Source organism: Capra hircus, chromosome 1 (assembly GCF_001704415.2).
Source record: "Capra hircus breed San Clemente chromosome 1, ASM170441v1, whole genome shotgun sequence".
NCBI lineage: Eukaryota > Metazoa > Chordata > Mammalia > Artiodactyla > Bovidae > Capra > Capra hircus.
Genome location: NC_030808.1, coordinates 83,642,418 through 83,659,147, shown reverse-complemented (window position 1 = coordinate 83,659,147; position 16,730 = coordinate 83,642,418). Strand labels below are relative to the sequence as shown.

The 16,730-nt window shown below is 40.3% G+C and overlaps 1 protein-coding gene across 3 annotated transcripts in view; it reads right to left on the bottom strand.

Moving 5' to 3' along the window:
- Positions 397 to 16,730, bottom strand: part of LAMP3 (lysosomal associated membrane protein 3) — a 32,958-nt gene continuing 16,624 nt past the window's right edge. The window contains exons 4-7 of one of the 3 annotated variants that reach the window (XM_013964200.2): positions 13,372 to 13,429; positions 11,748 to 11,918; positions 8,894 to 9,060; positions 2,260 to 2,352 (exon numbers count right to left, since the gene is read on the bottom strand). In XM_013964200.2, the coding sequence (XP_013819654.1) occupies positions 8,921 to 9,060; positions 11,748 to 11,918; positions 13,372 to 13,429 (369 nt within the window). In that variant the 3' untranslated portion in view covers positions 2,260 to 2,352; positions 8,894 to 8,920. Of the gene's footprint in view, positions 2,353 to 5,831; positions 9,061 to 11,747; positions 11,919 to 13,371; positions 13,430 to 16,730 lie in introns of those variants that run through there. The other 2 variants (XM_013964202.2, XM_013964197.2) reach the window with 2 other exon arrangements.

The following is a 16,730-nucleotide window of genomic DNA, read 5'->3' as shown; positions in this document are numbered from 1 at the left end:
TGTTACATAGCTGTAGATAACTAATACAAGACCTCTTCTTATTTATCTCAGCCCCCGCCAGACTGTCTGGCATTTAGGAAGTCTTTAATCAATGTTGGTTGGATGAATGAATGAAATGGTAAATAAATCAGTAAATCAGTCAGGTAGTCTGGACTGAGAGTTGAGAAATTTAATTTGTATCTTCAATATGGTTTATCTTCTCAGAAATTCAGTTTCTCTCAAATAGGTCTTCATGTATAGTAATAATGTGGCAATGGAGAATAGAACAAAATGAATTATTGCTAGGAAGATGATTTAACTTATTGATTGAAGCAACAACCTCCACTAAGGTTGTAAGCAAAATTTTTAATAGCACAAAAACTGAATTATAAGAAATGAATGACATAAGTTAATCTCAAAAATAAGTTTTTATTACCAAAATTTTTAATACATTTCAATTCTATTCAGACTAAAGTTAGGACATTGCCAACAGTATTGAGACATAAGAGAGCAAATCAACAAAGTAACTATGTCCTCCAGGGTGACTTGAATTATTCCTTTACTAATGAATGCTAGGGGTGTGTGGTCTTTTCTGTTAGTATTCTGACTTAGTTCTTTTCTTTGGTAGTATGAACAAAAGTGAAAGAAAGTGAAGTCGCTCAGTCATGTCCGACTCTTTGAGACCCCATGGACTGCAGCCTTCCAGGCTCTTCTGTCCATGGGATTTTCCAGGCAAGAGTACTGGAGTGGGTTGTCATTTCCTTGTCTTCGTTCTCAAGTAAGAACAAAGAGCAATAAAATTCTTGGCTGCTCTACAGAATAAAATGAACTATAGTAGAAAATGTGGCCATAAAACTGCAGAAGAAGCAAGTTACCACAAGAGGGAGATCTACGTTCAAGAAAGAAAAGTTGGTTAGCTGTTAAGATTTCTCACTCAAAGCAATAAAAATACCTTGAAAAGCTTACTCCATTTCTTCATCTTTAGACTCACAGCTTAACAATCCCATAAGAATGAGAAACAAATGTTTTACAGAGCCTCTAGATTTTCTTGGAGGGAGTAGAGAACTTCGTTGAAGACAGGCTCATTTCATTTTCTAGAAGTCCTCTTTTCATGTATTCTAATTGCTTGTCATTCTGGATAAAATCATTTCCTCTGTAAAAGGGGGCACACACCTGTGTGAGTCTTCAGGCAGCACTTAGTGTCATCGTTCTTGTAGGCAATTTGGTGTAGTGCAAAGACTGAGACCTTGGTACCAGGCCAGCAGGAAGTCAAATTCAAGCTCTCCTACTTGTTAGCTAGGTGACACTTGTGTGGTGCTGCCACCTGTTAGCTGGGAAATTCCTCAAGTCTGAGTTTACTCATATTTAAGTTGTGAAATTATATAAGATGTATATAATCTGCTTGGCCTAGTGTCTGGCATATATGTGTTCAATAGCAAAGGGCCATTATTAATGTTTCTTGCTTCTTGTTTAATTCTGTTGTCTGTCGCCACCTAATTCTTCATCTTTAGTGATTCTGGAGCAGGAGTCAAGACAGAAATATAAGCTGATCTGTCCCTCTTGGTGTCACATCAAATGTCTAGACCACCTATGCTATGTTGCTCTTTTTGAGGATTTTTAGGAAACATTTAAAGTGGAAAAGGAAGTAAGTCAATTGCCAGACACATGCACATCATACAAAACATAGTAAAAGTACTGAAAATATATTTTTTACACAAAGCAGAAGCAGCTTTGAAAGTAGAAGAGATCAAGGATAAAATAAATTTCCCATGTGAACACAGGTAACATTAATTACAATTGATTCTTTGGTTTATAATATGGAGCATTTACCACCTTACATACATTTTTAATTTAATGTATCTCAAGTGTTCAGTTTCTCTTAAGTAGGTTTTCTTATCTAGCAATAATGTGGCAATAGAGAATAGAACAAAATAAATTATTTCTAGGAAGATGATTTACTTATTGATTCAATCAACAATTGACTTTGGTTAAAATATTTTCAATGAAACTAGAAATATTCTTAAATAACTCACCAGATCTTTCATAAAGCAAACAAAAATATTTTTAAATTGATATGCTGCTTGAACTTACATCAGAAATATTTGTGTGTGTGTGTGTGTGTGAAAGATGATGGTTTACATGGTTGGGAGGATCCACACTCCAAGGGAAGTCCACAACATCCTGGAAGCAATGAAAGGGTTCTCTAAACTCCATGCTTTTCTTTTCTCCTGGGCACCAATTAGATTCTCTGGTATCCAGAATATTCACGCCTTAAACGGATTGCATAGACAATCAAACCCACAGCGAGGAGACCAACCACGATGGCCGCAATCACAGGAAGCACAATCGTGTAGTCAGATGAACATTCATCCACTAAGGGGAAAAATAAACACAGTACAGCCAGTAAGGTTTAGTGAGGATAGACCAGAATGTAGGCTATAGAGTGAGGAGGATATGAGCTTTAGAGTCAGAGCTATGTTTGACTTTTACTTCCTGGGCAGGTTATTTAAACTTGCAATTTACTCATTTATAAAGGGAGCAAATGACATATAAAGTTGTTGAGAGATGAAATAAGATAACCTTCTATTCTCAGCAATTAATAAATATTTAATAATTCTCAGTCCTGTTTTCTTCCAGGTATTGTTCTCTGCAAAGTGGGTATGCTTACTTAAAATAGACTGTCACCACAAACACGATCTGTGGAAAACATGTGATGTTTCTCCACTTCATTAAACATGTTTGTCACACTTACAGTTCTCTTTCATTGCTTTCAGTGAGCAAAACCATTAGAAAATAGACCTATTTATGAGAGCTTAAAAGTGAAAGTTTGCAAATTTGTCAAAACTCTTTTTTTTTTCTTTATTACATTAGAGAGCACTTATTCAGTTCATTTAAAATGTTATCAGTCTTGACTGGAGAAAGATGGAAGGTCCTGGGAATAAAAGGGAACTGAATTGAATATAAAAAAAATGAAAAACTCTATCTATATCTTATTCAAGGATAGAGAGAGGATATACACTTGAGGCCTTCCATGAGCCAATACTAAAATTGTGTTCTGCACCAATAATCACCATTAACCCCGTTCTCACCTGAGGTCCAAGGAAAAAGAATCAGGAGGGACAGGGAAGAGGGAATGCTAATTAGAGACTGGGGTGGGGGAGAGGGGGGACAAAATCCATACAAGATGGGAGCTGTGCTTGTAGTATGTACTTTGATTTGACAGTGAAAAATATTTACACTATAATGATGCATACCTTATTGATTTAACAAAAAACAATGATATAATCATAAAAAGGATGGTTTAAGAGTATGAAATCCTTATCTTCCATAGCAAGAGGTTCAAAGCTGATAGATTAAGAAATAGGATAAGCTTTTAATTATTTTTTTAGAGAATTACAGTGATAGGCACCATAAGAAACTGTTAAAGCTAGTTAAAGTGCTTTATCTCTTAGAGGAGGGACAAGAAAATGTCGTTTTCCAGGAATCCTTTTGGGTATGTGATAATTTTGTTAGTTACATACTTGTTAAAGTTATATGTAATTTTGTTATAGATAATATTGTACACATAAATACCTATAGATTTCTTATGTAAGAAAGAACATAATGTAAGAAGTTAAAATAATTTGGAAAAAAATACAAAATTGTCAGATGCTGAGCTTCAAGTCAGCTTTTTCACTCTCCTCTTTCACCCTCATCAAGAGGCTCTTCAGTTCCTCTTCACTTTCTGTCATTATAGTGGTATCATCTCATATCTACTTTCCATATAGTTTTATACTATTTAATAGGACATTGTTTAAACATCTTCAAAATACAGAAAAGTTAACAAAGAAAATAGTTTTCTAATCACCTGTTTCTTCCACTTGATTAATCCCTATAAATCTTTGAGGCATTTGTTTCCTCTGCACATATGTGTGTATGCATGTGTGTGCTCATGTGTATGCTTAAAGAAAAAGTACTGTATTTTTAAAAAATGATATATGCTCATTAAAAATAATTAAAATGATTTAGAAAGCAGAGAAAAAGAATAGTCTCCTGAAAACCAACTACCCAGAAATTATCATTGCTAAAACATGGACAACATTTTTGCAGGCATCTTTCTTTACAACTATAAGAATAGATGGGTAGAAAAATAAATAGAAATAAATAAAATAAATTTTAAAATAAATAAAAATAAAATGGGATCATGTAAAATCTATTTTAAGCAAAATTGTTCTTTGTAATGTTACTTGCATTTCAAAGAAAAAAATTAAAACTAGAGGAATTACTGTGCTTGAAATAAATTTATCTTTGTCATAGGAAATATTGTTACATAAAATATGTCTTTAAGGTTCAAAAAAGATATAAAAATAAATAAGTAAAATATTATGAAATGCATTAAGAGATTGTAAAATAGAGATGTGTTTCCTAACTTCTGTGTTTCCAATTTAGATATTACCTATTGATTCTGTTTTGAAAGATTAATACTAACAGATTCCCTTCTCTCTCTGTTCTTCCCGACTCAAATTCGGAAGAGCCAGCTATAAATATTTTTTTAAATATTGTTCAGTTTTACAATATTTCAATTCTATTTGGTGACTATGATTTCTTTGGTTCCTAAAAATTTGTTTCAAATATAGAACACGTTCATGTTTTAAAGTCAAAACAATACAAAATGCTGTACCTTGAGACATATCACTTCCACCATCTGCCATCTTACTGGTTCCCCCGTCAATATTAGATAACTACTTAGTTTCTTATGTGTATCCAATGTTTCAGATAGAAGCAAAAGTGAAAATACACTTTATTTCCCACTTTACTCACTATTATGCATCATACATTTTTTATTTAATGATATTTTGGATAACTTTCCTTATACATACATACACATGTATGTCATTTTTCTTTTTTTTTTAATAACTGTATAGTATTCTGTTGTAGGATGTATCTGTCCCAGATTGATGGACCTTTGGTTGTTTTTAATCTTTTGATATTATAAATAATGCTGAGATGAAAACCATGTACATATATCATTTCACATATGAGAAGGAATGATAAAATCTCAGATCCATAACTGTTTAATGCTTTTTCAACTTAACTCTTCAAATAGATAAAGCACATTTTAAAAAACAAAGCTGTGCTTTCTCTAATCCCAAGAGATGTTTGCTGATATCCTTGTGTGTAATGCGGCTTCTCTCTGACCAAATTTCATTGTCAAGCTGTGTCTTTAAGGAGAGCTCATTGGTGCTGTTTCCCTTGAATTACTTCATGTTTGAGGAAATCTGCCTATTAACTTTTTACTCAAATAATATCACTTCCACCCTTCTGCCATCTTACTGGTTCCCCTGTCAATATTAGATAACTACTTTCAGGCTTTTTTTTTTCCCCCCTGGGATACATTATGCAGTTTCAATCTCCAACTTCAATTATTTCTTTTAAGGAAACATATTACATCTTAAAAGATATCATCTTTTTAGTTTTGAACTCTGTACCTCCGAGACAGCAGTTATCCTTACTTTAGATGATCTAAATACCTAGCAGCTTTCCTATAATGTAAGCTTAATTTTTATCTGCATTAACTGATTATCTCCATCTTTTTCTCTATGAAGATAATTCAGTTTTCAGCTCTACCTATTCTGCCTTTTACCTGTTTCCATTTAGTATAGCAGTGTGTTACTTTGATGCTCAATTTGTTTTCTTGGGCGTGCAATGTCCTATTCATCTCACTCTTTCATTATAACTTCTCCTTTACAAGCCCTAGCACTTCCCAGGTGTCACTGGTGGTAAAGAATCCACCAGCCAATGCAGGAGACACAAGAGGCACCAAAATTCAGGCACACCTTGATACACATTTGTTAATCAATGTTTGTTTCGTATGTAATTCACACGTAATTCTTTATTCACATTATCATCGTGAAGACCGAGAAATGATAAAAATTCCCAGTAATAACAGAATAGTTATGTAAGTTATCATATAACATTGACAGCATATTCAGGATAGCAGCCACAGTAATGACACGCTGTACCTTTAGCAGCACAGGGAAATGCTTATGGAACAAGGTAAAAGGAATACCAAACCATGTCCTCTGTGGGCTTCCAGTTTGTAAAACAGTGTTCTTGAGAAGGAAATACAGTTGACCCTTGAAGGATACCAGTTTGAACTGCACAGGTCTACTTATAGGCAGATTATTTCCACTAGTAAATACTACAGTACTGCTCTATTGGGGATTGTTGGAGAATGCAAGTACAGAGGAAATCACCTAAACGGTGGGCCAACTCTGTTTTACACACAGATTTTCCACTGTGGGAAGTTGGGCATCCCTAAGCCCTGGCATCCTTCAAGGGTCAAGCGTACCTCAAAATTAACAATGGATAGGTTATCTCCAGGTGCATGTTAGTGAAGGTTTCTACTATCTCTAGGTAGGTTGCAGAGAGAGGCGGGTAAATTCAGTTCTCCATCAGCTGAAGGGAGAAACTGAGTTAGAACCAGCTGGATGAGCAGAAATCAGGACAGCCTAAGGCATGGGACCAGTGTAGCTAGGAAGGATCAGAGGCCCCTGTGAGGCTTCCTGGAGAACGTCACACTAACAGCAGCCTCCTGCACTCAGAAGAGGACCCTCCTGGGACATCACTGCAATAGTGGGCAGAACTGTCAGGCCATCATGCAGCCAGGCATTTATTTACTAATTATTCAAATAAAATGTGTTCTTTGTTAATAGAATGTTAATTCAAAGCAGTTTTAAAGATCATAGGTGTGGGGGGGGGGAGGGATAGATCATAGGAGTCTAAGCAGCAGCCATCACTGAATAATTCATTGAAGGTGGTAGAAAGGGAAATTAAACTCAAGTGAATTGCTTTACCTCTCTTTTTTTTTTAAATTTTAATTCGACTTTGTCTTCCATCCGCTGTGGGAGAAATTTCTATGCTAGAACCTTCCTTTAGTTATTCTACAGGGCGGTTAGCAGCATGTTGAATAAACAACCCATGCTCTGCAGTACAGAACCTAACAAGTACACTTGAGGTTGAACTGGAAACGGGAGTCTTCTGCAGATATGGGCTGCTACCTGCTGGAAGGAGGAGATTGAGACGGATGGCATCTCTCCAAGGCCAAGCCCTTGCTGTTCAGCCCAAGTCACTTTGGGGAACACTGGGTCCTCATGTCCCAGGTTTGCATCAATACCTCCTATTGTAAGGAGACAGGAACTCCTGACCCTCTCTTGGAGAGCTCTTGAAGCTGCAGTGTACCCTCCCTACCCCCATCATTTCTGAGAAAGTGGAGAGAGCTAAAACACCTCAAAGGAAAGCTGTACACGTCCCAGATAAGTGGTGCTTATAGAGTGGTTGCCAACTTTCATAAACTTTCTGTTAAAATTAATGAATGACACCTCTGGAAAACGTAGAAACACAACAACAGTTTCTGTTAGTAAAAACAATTAAAAATATCCAGAAGTCCATTACTCTCCCCTTTCTCTGAAATAGCAACCCCAGTTCTGCTATTTAAATAGTCAACGTAATAGAAAACTATGAATAACATTCCAAGCCACATTTTGATAGAACTTTCCCTCTAGACGCCAATCACTCCCAATCAGGAATTTTCTGGTTTACAATTTTTTTTTTTTCAGTAAATGTTTGCTAAAAAAGGAAAGTGGGTAATAATCTTGTCAGGGGAAACACTGATTGGAACTGCCATCCTGGCACTGTAACAAGCATTTGCTTGAGTTACTTTACAGCAGGAGGACATGGTAAGGACATGGAGGAACTAGCAATCTACCACCAACTGGAAGAACTCACGAAAGGTCAAAGGAGAAACCACATGTCCTACCAACCTCCCAGAATCTTTCTCACTGGAATCCGTTTTGGCTGAGTAATGCGTGCACCACCAGGAAGGACCCTGAGTCACAACGATTAGCCAGAGAAAACCCAGAATCTAATCCCATCACCATAAAACCCAGGACTACAAGCCACATGGCAGACTAGTTCTCCTAGGTTCCTTTACCCTCCTGCCCTCCATGGAGCGCCTCTTCCCAACAAAGTCTCTTGCTTTGTCAGCACATGTGTCTCCTTGAACAATTCACTTCCGAGTGTTAGACAAGAGCCCATTCTCGGGCCCTGGAAGGGGTCCCCCTTCCTGCAACAATGGGTAGATCCCCCTCTTCTTGCCATTTTTGGTTGTTTAGATGCTTTGCCTACTTCCACCCCCTACAATGGCCCAAGTTAACAAGTAAATCAACAAGGAGAGACTAAAATCAAAGGAAAATAGAGACAAAGCAGAAAGATGTCATGCGGGTAGACAACAAATGAAGGTGAAGGAACTGGAGAGCTAACGTTTATTAAGACTCTTGTTTGCCAAGATCTTTGGTATATCCTTTACACTGGAAAAATGAAATGTTGGGATGTTTCTATTTTTTTTTCTTTTTACTAATAATACATTTTAACAGTGTAGAATATGTCCTTTTAAAAATGATGGCCTATTAAGACCATTGGTAATTTAAGTAAATCAAGAGGTGGGAAAAATTCAGAAGTTTAAAATGACTTTGGAATTTACATTGAACTGGATTGGTTTTTTAAAAGTAAAGCAAAACAAAAGCCTAGAATTTGAGACTCTTTGAAGCCTATAAGAAAAATCAGCGCAGTTTGAAAATGCCTTTCCCACAGTTTTTCCTTTGGTGTTTTGCTTTCTCCATCTCACAGGACCCTGCTCACATCCATGACTCTTGTCCCTAATTCTCCCAGCCAGGTTTGTATTATCAGGTGTGGATGGAACTCAAGCCCATATGGCCCGGGAAGAAGTGGGGTGGGGGCTCCCCGTAGCTAGCTTTGACAGCCTTTGTTGGAAAGCTGGTGTCCCAGTTGGATTGGGAGGGTGGGGCTGGCAACTAGAAAATGTGATCCCATCACTTCAGGCTAAACATGCAGCCAGCATTTCCAAGGCCTTAACCTTGCACATTTTGAAGAAGGTGGGGCTTTACATGCGTTCATATCCTCTACTGGGCCTCTTTCTGGTCACCAGGCATGCTGTTAGCAAAACGGCAAGCAGTACCGCGATACTCAGGCCCACAGCCACAGGGATTTCTCTCCTGTTTCTGTCACTGATGCATTCATCCGCTGCAAGTGAAGTCAGAGTAACAGGTGTTACAGGCTGGCCACGACGCTGGGAAGTGATACTGCCCCCACCTGCCTCGGCTTCACAGAAAAGAGAGATGGAGGTACTGGGCTTGTCCCTGCTGCCTCAGGCACAGACGGGTGAAGATGGGAAGGGGAGGGGCCACTGCAGCCCTGGAACTTTCAGTGCCTCTGGCCGCTTACGGGGCATATTATACCACAGGTCCCCGGGCCCCACACCCAAGCGATTCTGATTCTGTAGGTCAGACGTGGGGCCCAGGTGATTCTGACATGACTGGGAGGCAGATTCAGCTTTGAGAAATACTGGTTAAGGCTAGGGGTCAGGATCAGAATCGTGTCTTGACTCTAGAGCCAGGGTGAGCCAAGAAGCCTTGTTTCCCAACGTCAAAATCTGCACCAAATCATGTGGCCAAAGTATTCTATTTAAACTCTGTGCCTCTTGAAAGGGGCTGCCAGACAGCCCGGGCTCCTGACACCAGAGAGAGCTTTTGCAGCCTCCCGGAGTTTGGAGAGAAGAGCTTGAGAAGTGGGGGCAGGAGCCTGCTGTTTGAGATGACCATTCTCTTTGACAAGGCTGAGTGTTCACACTTGAGGGACTCCTCTCCAGTTCTCCGAGCGCCTGGTGAAGGGCCAGCCATCGGCCAGCGCTTCTCTGACCTCCTGCCCACAGTGCTGTGTGCGTCGCACTGTCCTCTGACTCCCACAGCTCTTTGTACTTATGCCTTTTATAACACCATACTGTATGGGAACTTTTACTTTTTAACTGATTCCTTTCCCCATCTTCTCTCTTTGGTAGAAAATATTATTTACAGGATGACATACGACTTCACACTTGAGCATCTTTAGTGAACTCTGAGCACAAACAAGGACTGGGAACAAGGAGCTGAGCTGAAGTAGGGATGGTGGAATGAACAAGAGAAATATTCTGGTGGTAGACCAGACAGGGTTTTGTGACAATTTATATGAGAGGGCAGGGGAGGGAGAGGAAAAAATGGTAAGATAGCTTTCCACATCTCCTCGTGAGCACTGCTAATAGCAGGCCAGGTGTGCTGCTGAAAGGTTTTCTTTTCTCACCTCTGCCACTAAGTGGTTTCCCAGACCTGCTCAACTTCCTTCTATATACAGGTTCTGAGGGGGAGGAAGAGCAAATGTGTGTACTGTTTTTAAAACCTCATGATTAAATACAGAGGTGTTTCAACACTTCATAATGAATTTTAAAAAGAATTTTTCAAACTGGGTGTTTTGAGGCAAGATGACAACGTAGGGGCAATACCTACTAGCAAATTTTAATATTTAATCTTAAATTTTAATCTGGACTGTGGTAAAGTTCCAGAATGAAGATAGAAATTGTAGGACTCAGATGAAACCTATAGAAATCAGGGGATCCACAGCAAGTAACACCTTACTACTTCCTTTGCTAAATGCTTTCACCAAGTGTTAATATATCAGGAGTTTTCTGCCCTCACATCTTCAACTTTACAGAGAAATCAGACTCACATTATAGAAATTTAATTTACAGCTAAATATCTGGCCAAATCAATTTTTGATAGTTGAGAGGTGCTATTATGTCACTGACATATTATGAAAGAGATGTTTTAGAAGCTAAAGTTCAACTCCTGCCCATATATAGAAATCCCTGTAACGCTGTTTTCTCAGTGGGGAGAAAAGGGCTTTTTTGGAAAGTCACCTTGGGCTGTCCCTGGTCTTCTTGCTACAACCTGCTTCCCTCTGTTGTGGTAAAAACCCAAAGCAGAAGTTGATGAAAACTAAGATTAACTTTGAGGAAGCACTAGTCGGGTGGCACAGCTTGGATTTGAGAAGAGGAGGTCCAGCTGAGTGTATTTCTGTCTAGAATTATCACATCTTTTTCCTCTGTAAGTGGGAAAGAATCTATTCCGAAATCTTGAATTTTACCCATCACTCACATTCAGGATGTTTAAAGTGTTCTCCAAAGACACTTGAGTTTACCAGTACTCAGCAGCTTGCTTGGGGAGGTTCAGTTCAGTTGCTCAGTCGTGTCCGACTCTTTGTGACCCTGTGAATCACAGCACGCCAGGCCTCCCTGTCCTTTTGGTATCCTATCATTTGGCCTTTTCATAAATACTGAAGTGGCTTGCCATTCCCTTCTCCAGTGGACCACATTCTGTCAGACCTCTCCACCATGACCCGCCCATCTTGAGGGAGGTTACCGATGGCAATTTTCTGACTTTTTGATTGATTATGTGCATGTGTGTATAAATGAGTCAGAACGTGTATTTTGGTCAGACAAGGAGAATGCAACCTACAACAGGAGGGCAATGGACATGAGTGGGTTAAGACATGTAGGAATTCCTTTTCTCCCCACCAGGAAAACAGTGTTACAGGGATTTCTACTTATGGGCAAGAATTGAATTTTAGTTTCTAAAACATCTCTCTCATAATAACTCAACGACATTAGGAGTACCTCTCAACTATCAAAAATAGATTTAGCTAGATTTTGAGGTTGGTTATTGACTCACACAATGGTGGGAGGGCTGGTCAGAGAAACTTGACCCTGAGAGCTTGGTGGTGGAATCATACTGTTCCAGGATGTTCAAGTGATTCTTGTTCCTTTGAAAGCTTCAAACAAAAATAACTTAAAACTACCCCGGTACACTTTCTCAGAAGTGTATGTTTGTGACATAACTCACCATTTCCAAAGTGGTCATCTTCAAAATCAAAGGCTTGAAGTTGGACATTCACTGTTTTCAGCTGAAGGTGGGTTGAGAGCTGGATGCTCTGTTCACTCACACACTTGAAGGAATGCCCGACCACAGTTTCAAACATCATCATTGCATGTTTCATTCCTTGGTAAACTTTCACTGAAAACACGAAGGTGAAATAGAGACATGTAAGAATCCTGGCAAATAGCTGTTGAGCCCCAGCTGTTGCTCGGTGGCCCATGAAGTGTTCAATGGCCTTTCTTAAATGTGGCTTTCTGGAGTTCTGCCACCTTCACCTCATGAAACCTCACCCAGGTGCTCTCTGGGGACTTTTTCCTGCTGTTTGCCTCACTCACACTGAAATATGATAAGGCTGAAATCAAATCTTTTGGGAATCTTTTCTTCAGTTATTTTAAATCATTTGGGGGCAGAGCTGATGTGGACAATTGTCAATGCTTGGGCACACACACACACACACACGCACACACAGTGCCCACAAAAACTTCAGAAATAAAAGAAGTAAGATTGTTCTCTGAGTCAAAATCACATGAACTCTTTACTAATAATTAATCAGAGCGGAGACATGCAAAGTTACTGAGTTGATTATTTGCATATTATCACACTGAATGCATTAATAGAGCAAAAGGAAGGACTAAGCCCATCATTGGGAGGGGTTGTTGCGTCATTCATGGACCCATGAAAAGGGAGAGGCTCATCTCCAGCCCTCTGAGTGCTGATAGAGAGAGGGACCTACGCAGAGACTGGCACTGTCTCATGCAGGTTACACCGTTTTCAAGGAGGTGAATGCTTAAGGCACAGGGGTTAAACATTTAAATCACATAATAACTCCACATGTTCTAATTACACCTCCACCAGGTACCTTTCTGAATATACTTGTTTTCCCAAATGGGAGAAAATTCATTGACCAAGAGGACCTATCTCTCTGGCCCCCTTGCAGTTACAATAAGAAACAGTAGCATGAATGAACAGATTAGCATTCTGCTTTTATACATTAGTTTATACCCTTGGTTTAACACCAGGTTTCTTGAAGAGACAGCTGCTACCTAAGGGTGTGCTAAGGGCTTCTGGGGCCAGGGACCAGACTGTGGACCTCAGTGAATTCACCCACAGGCTGTTAGTGAGGCAGCCTGGACGTTCCCTCCTCTCCTGCCACTGGCGGCACATTCGTCTGTGTCTGAGATCACATCACACACTGAGGGTCAGCTCACTGGGTCTGGCTCTGTGCAAGTACTTGATGTGCATTTTCCTGTTTAATTCCCACACTAGCTTTCCCACACTAACTTACCTATTGACATGTCATACATGACATAACATGACATGTCATGAGATATGTCACGACAGGTGACATACCTCATCTGTCACCATTTAAAGCTGAGGAAATAGAGTTGAAAACATTTGCCCAAAACCACACAGCTAATAAATGGTATTTGGACTCAAGCTGTCCAATTCTAGAGCTTGTTATCTTAACTACTGTGCTATTGTATCTCCTGCCTGCGTCTCAAATGCAGCATCACAGATTAGTGAGATGAACAATGAACTAACCAGAAACATAGCATCATCGCTGGTGGAACAGGCCTCTCCACCTACTTACCTGGATTTGAGACAGTCAAATAGGCTTCCACTTCACTGATATAATATGAGTTTTCATCCTGTAAAACAGTAGTGTGTAAATCTTTGGGTAATCTCTGTTTTTTGTTTATGATCCTAGTTTACAGACTGTTTAGGCAGGATTCTAGCTATTAAATCATTGACATGGGGGTTTGGGGGTATGTTGTAATGGAACCATAATTGGGCTAGAAAACTTCCAAAAAAGTAAATACATCACACAATAAATAAATAATAAGTAATGGCTTGCCCCTGGCTAAAAATTTCTCTACATCATGCTTGTTGCTAGAGCCTGAAATTCAAATTCTCCTGGTAAAATCTGAGTTCCTTCAGCTAGGCCATGTTTTTCCCAGATAAAATGCAAATATATCTGGAAGGTGAGTGGGTTGTGGGGTGGGGGGCAAACATTAAGCTGTTATTAGTAATTAGTATCTTAGGGTAGGGATTTAAACTGAGACCACTCATCCTTAAGGCTACTGTGGGTGGATCTGATGGGCTTCCCTGGTGGCGCAGAGGTTAAAGAATCTGCCTGCAATGCGGGAGACCTGGGTTCGATCCCTGGGTCGGGAAGATCCCCTGGAGAAGGAAATGCCAACCCACTCCAGTATTCTTGCCTAGAGAATCCCATGGACAGAGGAGCCTGGTGGGCTACAGTCCACGGGGTTGCAGAGAGTGGGACACGACTGAGCCACTTCACTCATAAAACCCCTGGGAAAAATAGAGTATGCAAAATAGTGTATGTGTGTGGATTTTCCTGGAAAGGTTATCAATTACTTTAAACAGATTAATGGGTTCATATCTCCAAGCAGTTAGATGGAACCATGAAGGATTCTGGAAAGAAATGGTTAACCCTGAGATTACTGACTGCTCCCTAGAAGAGGACCTCAGGCTGTTGTGTTCAGAATTAGAAAGCATTTTATCTAGAGATTGTCTTTTTGGAAAAACAAAACAAACCAAAAAACTCCCTACAGAATAGCCCTATAACTTCCTGAGAGAGTCAGAGTATGAAACGTTAAAAGGAATTGAACTGAGATATGAAAGGGTACATTGGGAAAAGAGTTTTTATTTTTTAAAGCAGGTGATTTATGGCATTACCACTTTTAAGCATTCTTTAGAAAACCATCTGCAAGTAAGAGGAGTTGCCAAAAATGGTAAAGCAACCAAAATGAGAATCTGACACAGAATTACTTTTAGTAGTCATCAAAGGAATTTGACAATAATAATCTTGACCACATCTAGTTCATTTGCATATTATTTGGGATGAAAATGATGATTCCTTACACAGTAAGGGTTCCAGAGTACAAATTGTTCCAGTAAGGTCACTGCTATTAATGTACCGAACTCTGGATCCTACGGTTCACTGAAGCACCTCCACACTCTGGCTTCTCACCTCGTGCCCAGCACTTCTTACCTTGTGTGATAGTCACCTCTGCTTTACACCTTATTTAATCCTCACAACAACTAGGAGAAGAGATGAAGGCTCAGTGACTTGCCCAAGGTCACAACTCTAATAATAGGTGGCAGGGAAGATATGACCCCCCAGCTGCCTGGCTAGCCTTTAACCTCTCTTATATCCACCCCAGACCAGGCAGTGCTCTAGGTCCGGGGAGAAGAATAAGACCTAGGTAATTCATTCAAGATACTCAGTCTTGGGTCTCAAAGGAAAGTTGGACAATGTGCTTGGATCATCCATTTTTTTTAGAGAAAAACAACTGTGATCCAGGCCTTTCTTGAGTTGCTTTCAGACACAGTTTATTCAGGTTATTTATTTATTTTTTTCTACCTCTTGGCCACAATGTGTGGCTTGTGTGATCTTAGTTCCCTCACCAGAGATTGAACCCAGGCCTTCAGCAGTGAAAGAGCAGAGGCCTAATCACTGCATCACTAGGGAAGTCCCAGATTATTCTTTTATTGGGGTCTCTTTTAGCCAGAGAGAGTCCTGTACTACATCAGGGCCACAGTCACTGTTATAAGATCCCTGCCCCAACCTAAGGACAGAAAGAATCCATTGAAGGGTTTTAAGCAGGGCAGTGATGTGAGGGCTTTGTTTTTGGAAACTGGGCTGTAGCAAGAGACTGATTTAAGGAGCAGCAGAACAGTGGTGGTGTCAGGCTGAGCTCCATGAGAGACCTCCTGGAGTTTCTCTCTCCTGTGGCAGCTCTTGCATCTATCCTCCTTGTAAAGAAAGGGGGCTTGTATTTCTTTAAAGGTTTTACAGTTTCCTAAGTGCATTTTTTGCCTTCTTGGATCCTTATAACAACCCCTCGAGGCAGCATAAGTATTCTTATCCCATTTTACAACTGAGAATAAAGTGGTTCAGAGGAGGCAGGAATCTACCTCTGATTTACATTGTAGGTGAGACAAAGGAAGATCTTGTCTATGGGATCTTACTCAACATTTTCCTTTATGGGATATGGAATTACAGAGAAAAAATTGTTGTGTAAGAACTTCCTTTCACATCCCCTGAAATGTAGTTGCCTGTACAGAATCATCTTTAGGAAGCAAGACTGGCTATATAATTTGTGCGTGTATGCTCAGTTGCTCAGTGTCTGACTCTTTGTGACCCCATGGATTAAAGCCCACCAGGCTCCCCTGCTCATAGGATTTTCCAGGCAATACTGGTGCAGGTTGCCATTTCCTCTTCCAGGAGATCTTCCTGACCCAGAAATCGTACTTGCATTTCCAGCGTCTCCTGCATTGGCAGGCAGATTCTTTACCACTGAGCCATTTGGGAAGCCCGTATAACTTGTGGGCCTAGTTCAAAATGAAAAATGCAAGATCAAAAGTCATTAAGGGACTTTTCTGGTGGTCCAGCAGTTAAGAATCCACCTTGCAATGCAGGGGGCATGGGTTCAATTCCTGGTCTGGGAAGATCCCACATACTGCAGGGCAACTAAGCCCATGCACCGCAACTGCTGAGCCCTCATGCTGGAGCCTTCGAGCCACACCTACTGAGCTCATGAGCCACAATTACTGAGCCCAGGCATCGCAACTACTGAAGCCCGAGCATTCTAGAGCCTGTGCTCCACAACTAGAAAGGTCACCACAATGAGAAGCCCGAGCACCACAACTAGAGGGTAGCCCCTGCTTGCCCAAACTAGAGAAAGCCCTGGCACAGCAACGAAAACCCAGCACAGCTAATAAATGAATAAATAACATTTGAAAAATCACTAAGAGTTCCAAGAGGGGAGGGGAAGCATTAAAGCAAGCATGGGCCCAACCAACGGCATGCCCTGATGGGAAGGTTTGTTCCTGCTCCAGAAGAACTTGGGCTTTATGGGGCTAGCGCCCATGGCGAGGCCCTCCAGAGCAGATGGCAGTGCCCATGCTCACTGCAAGTTCATC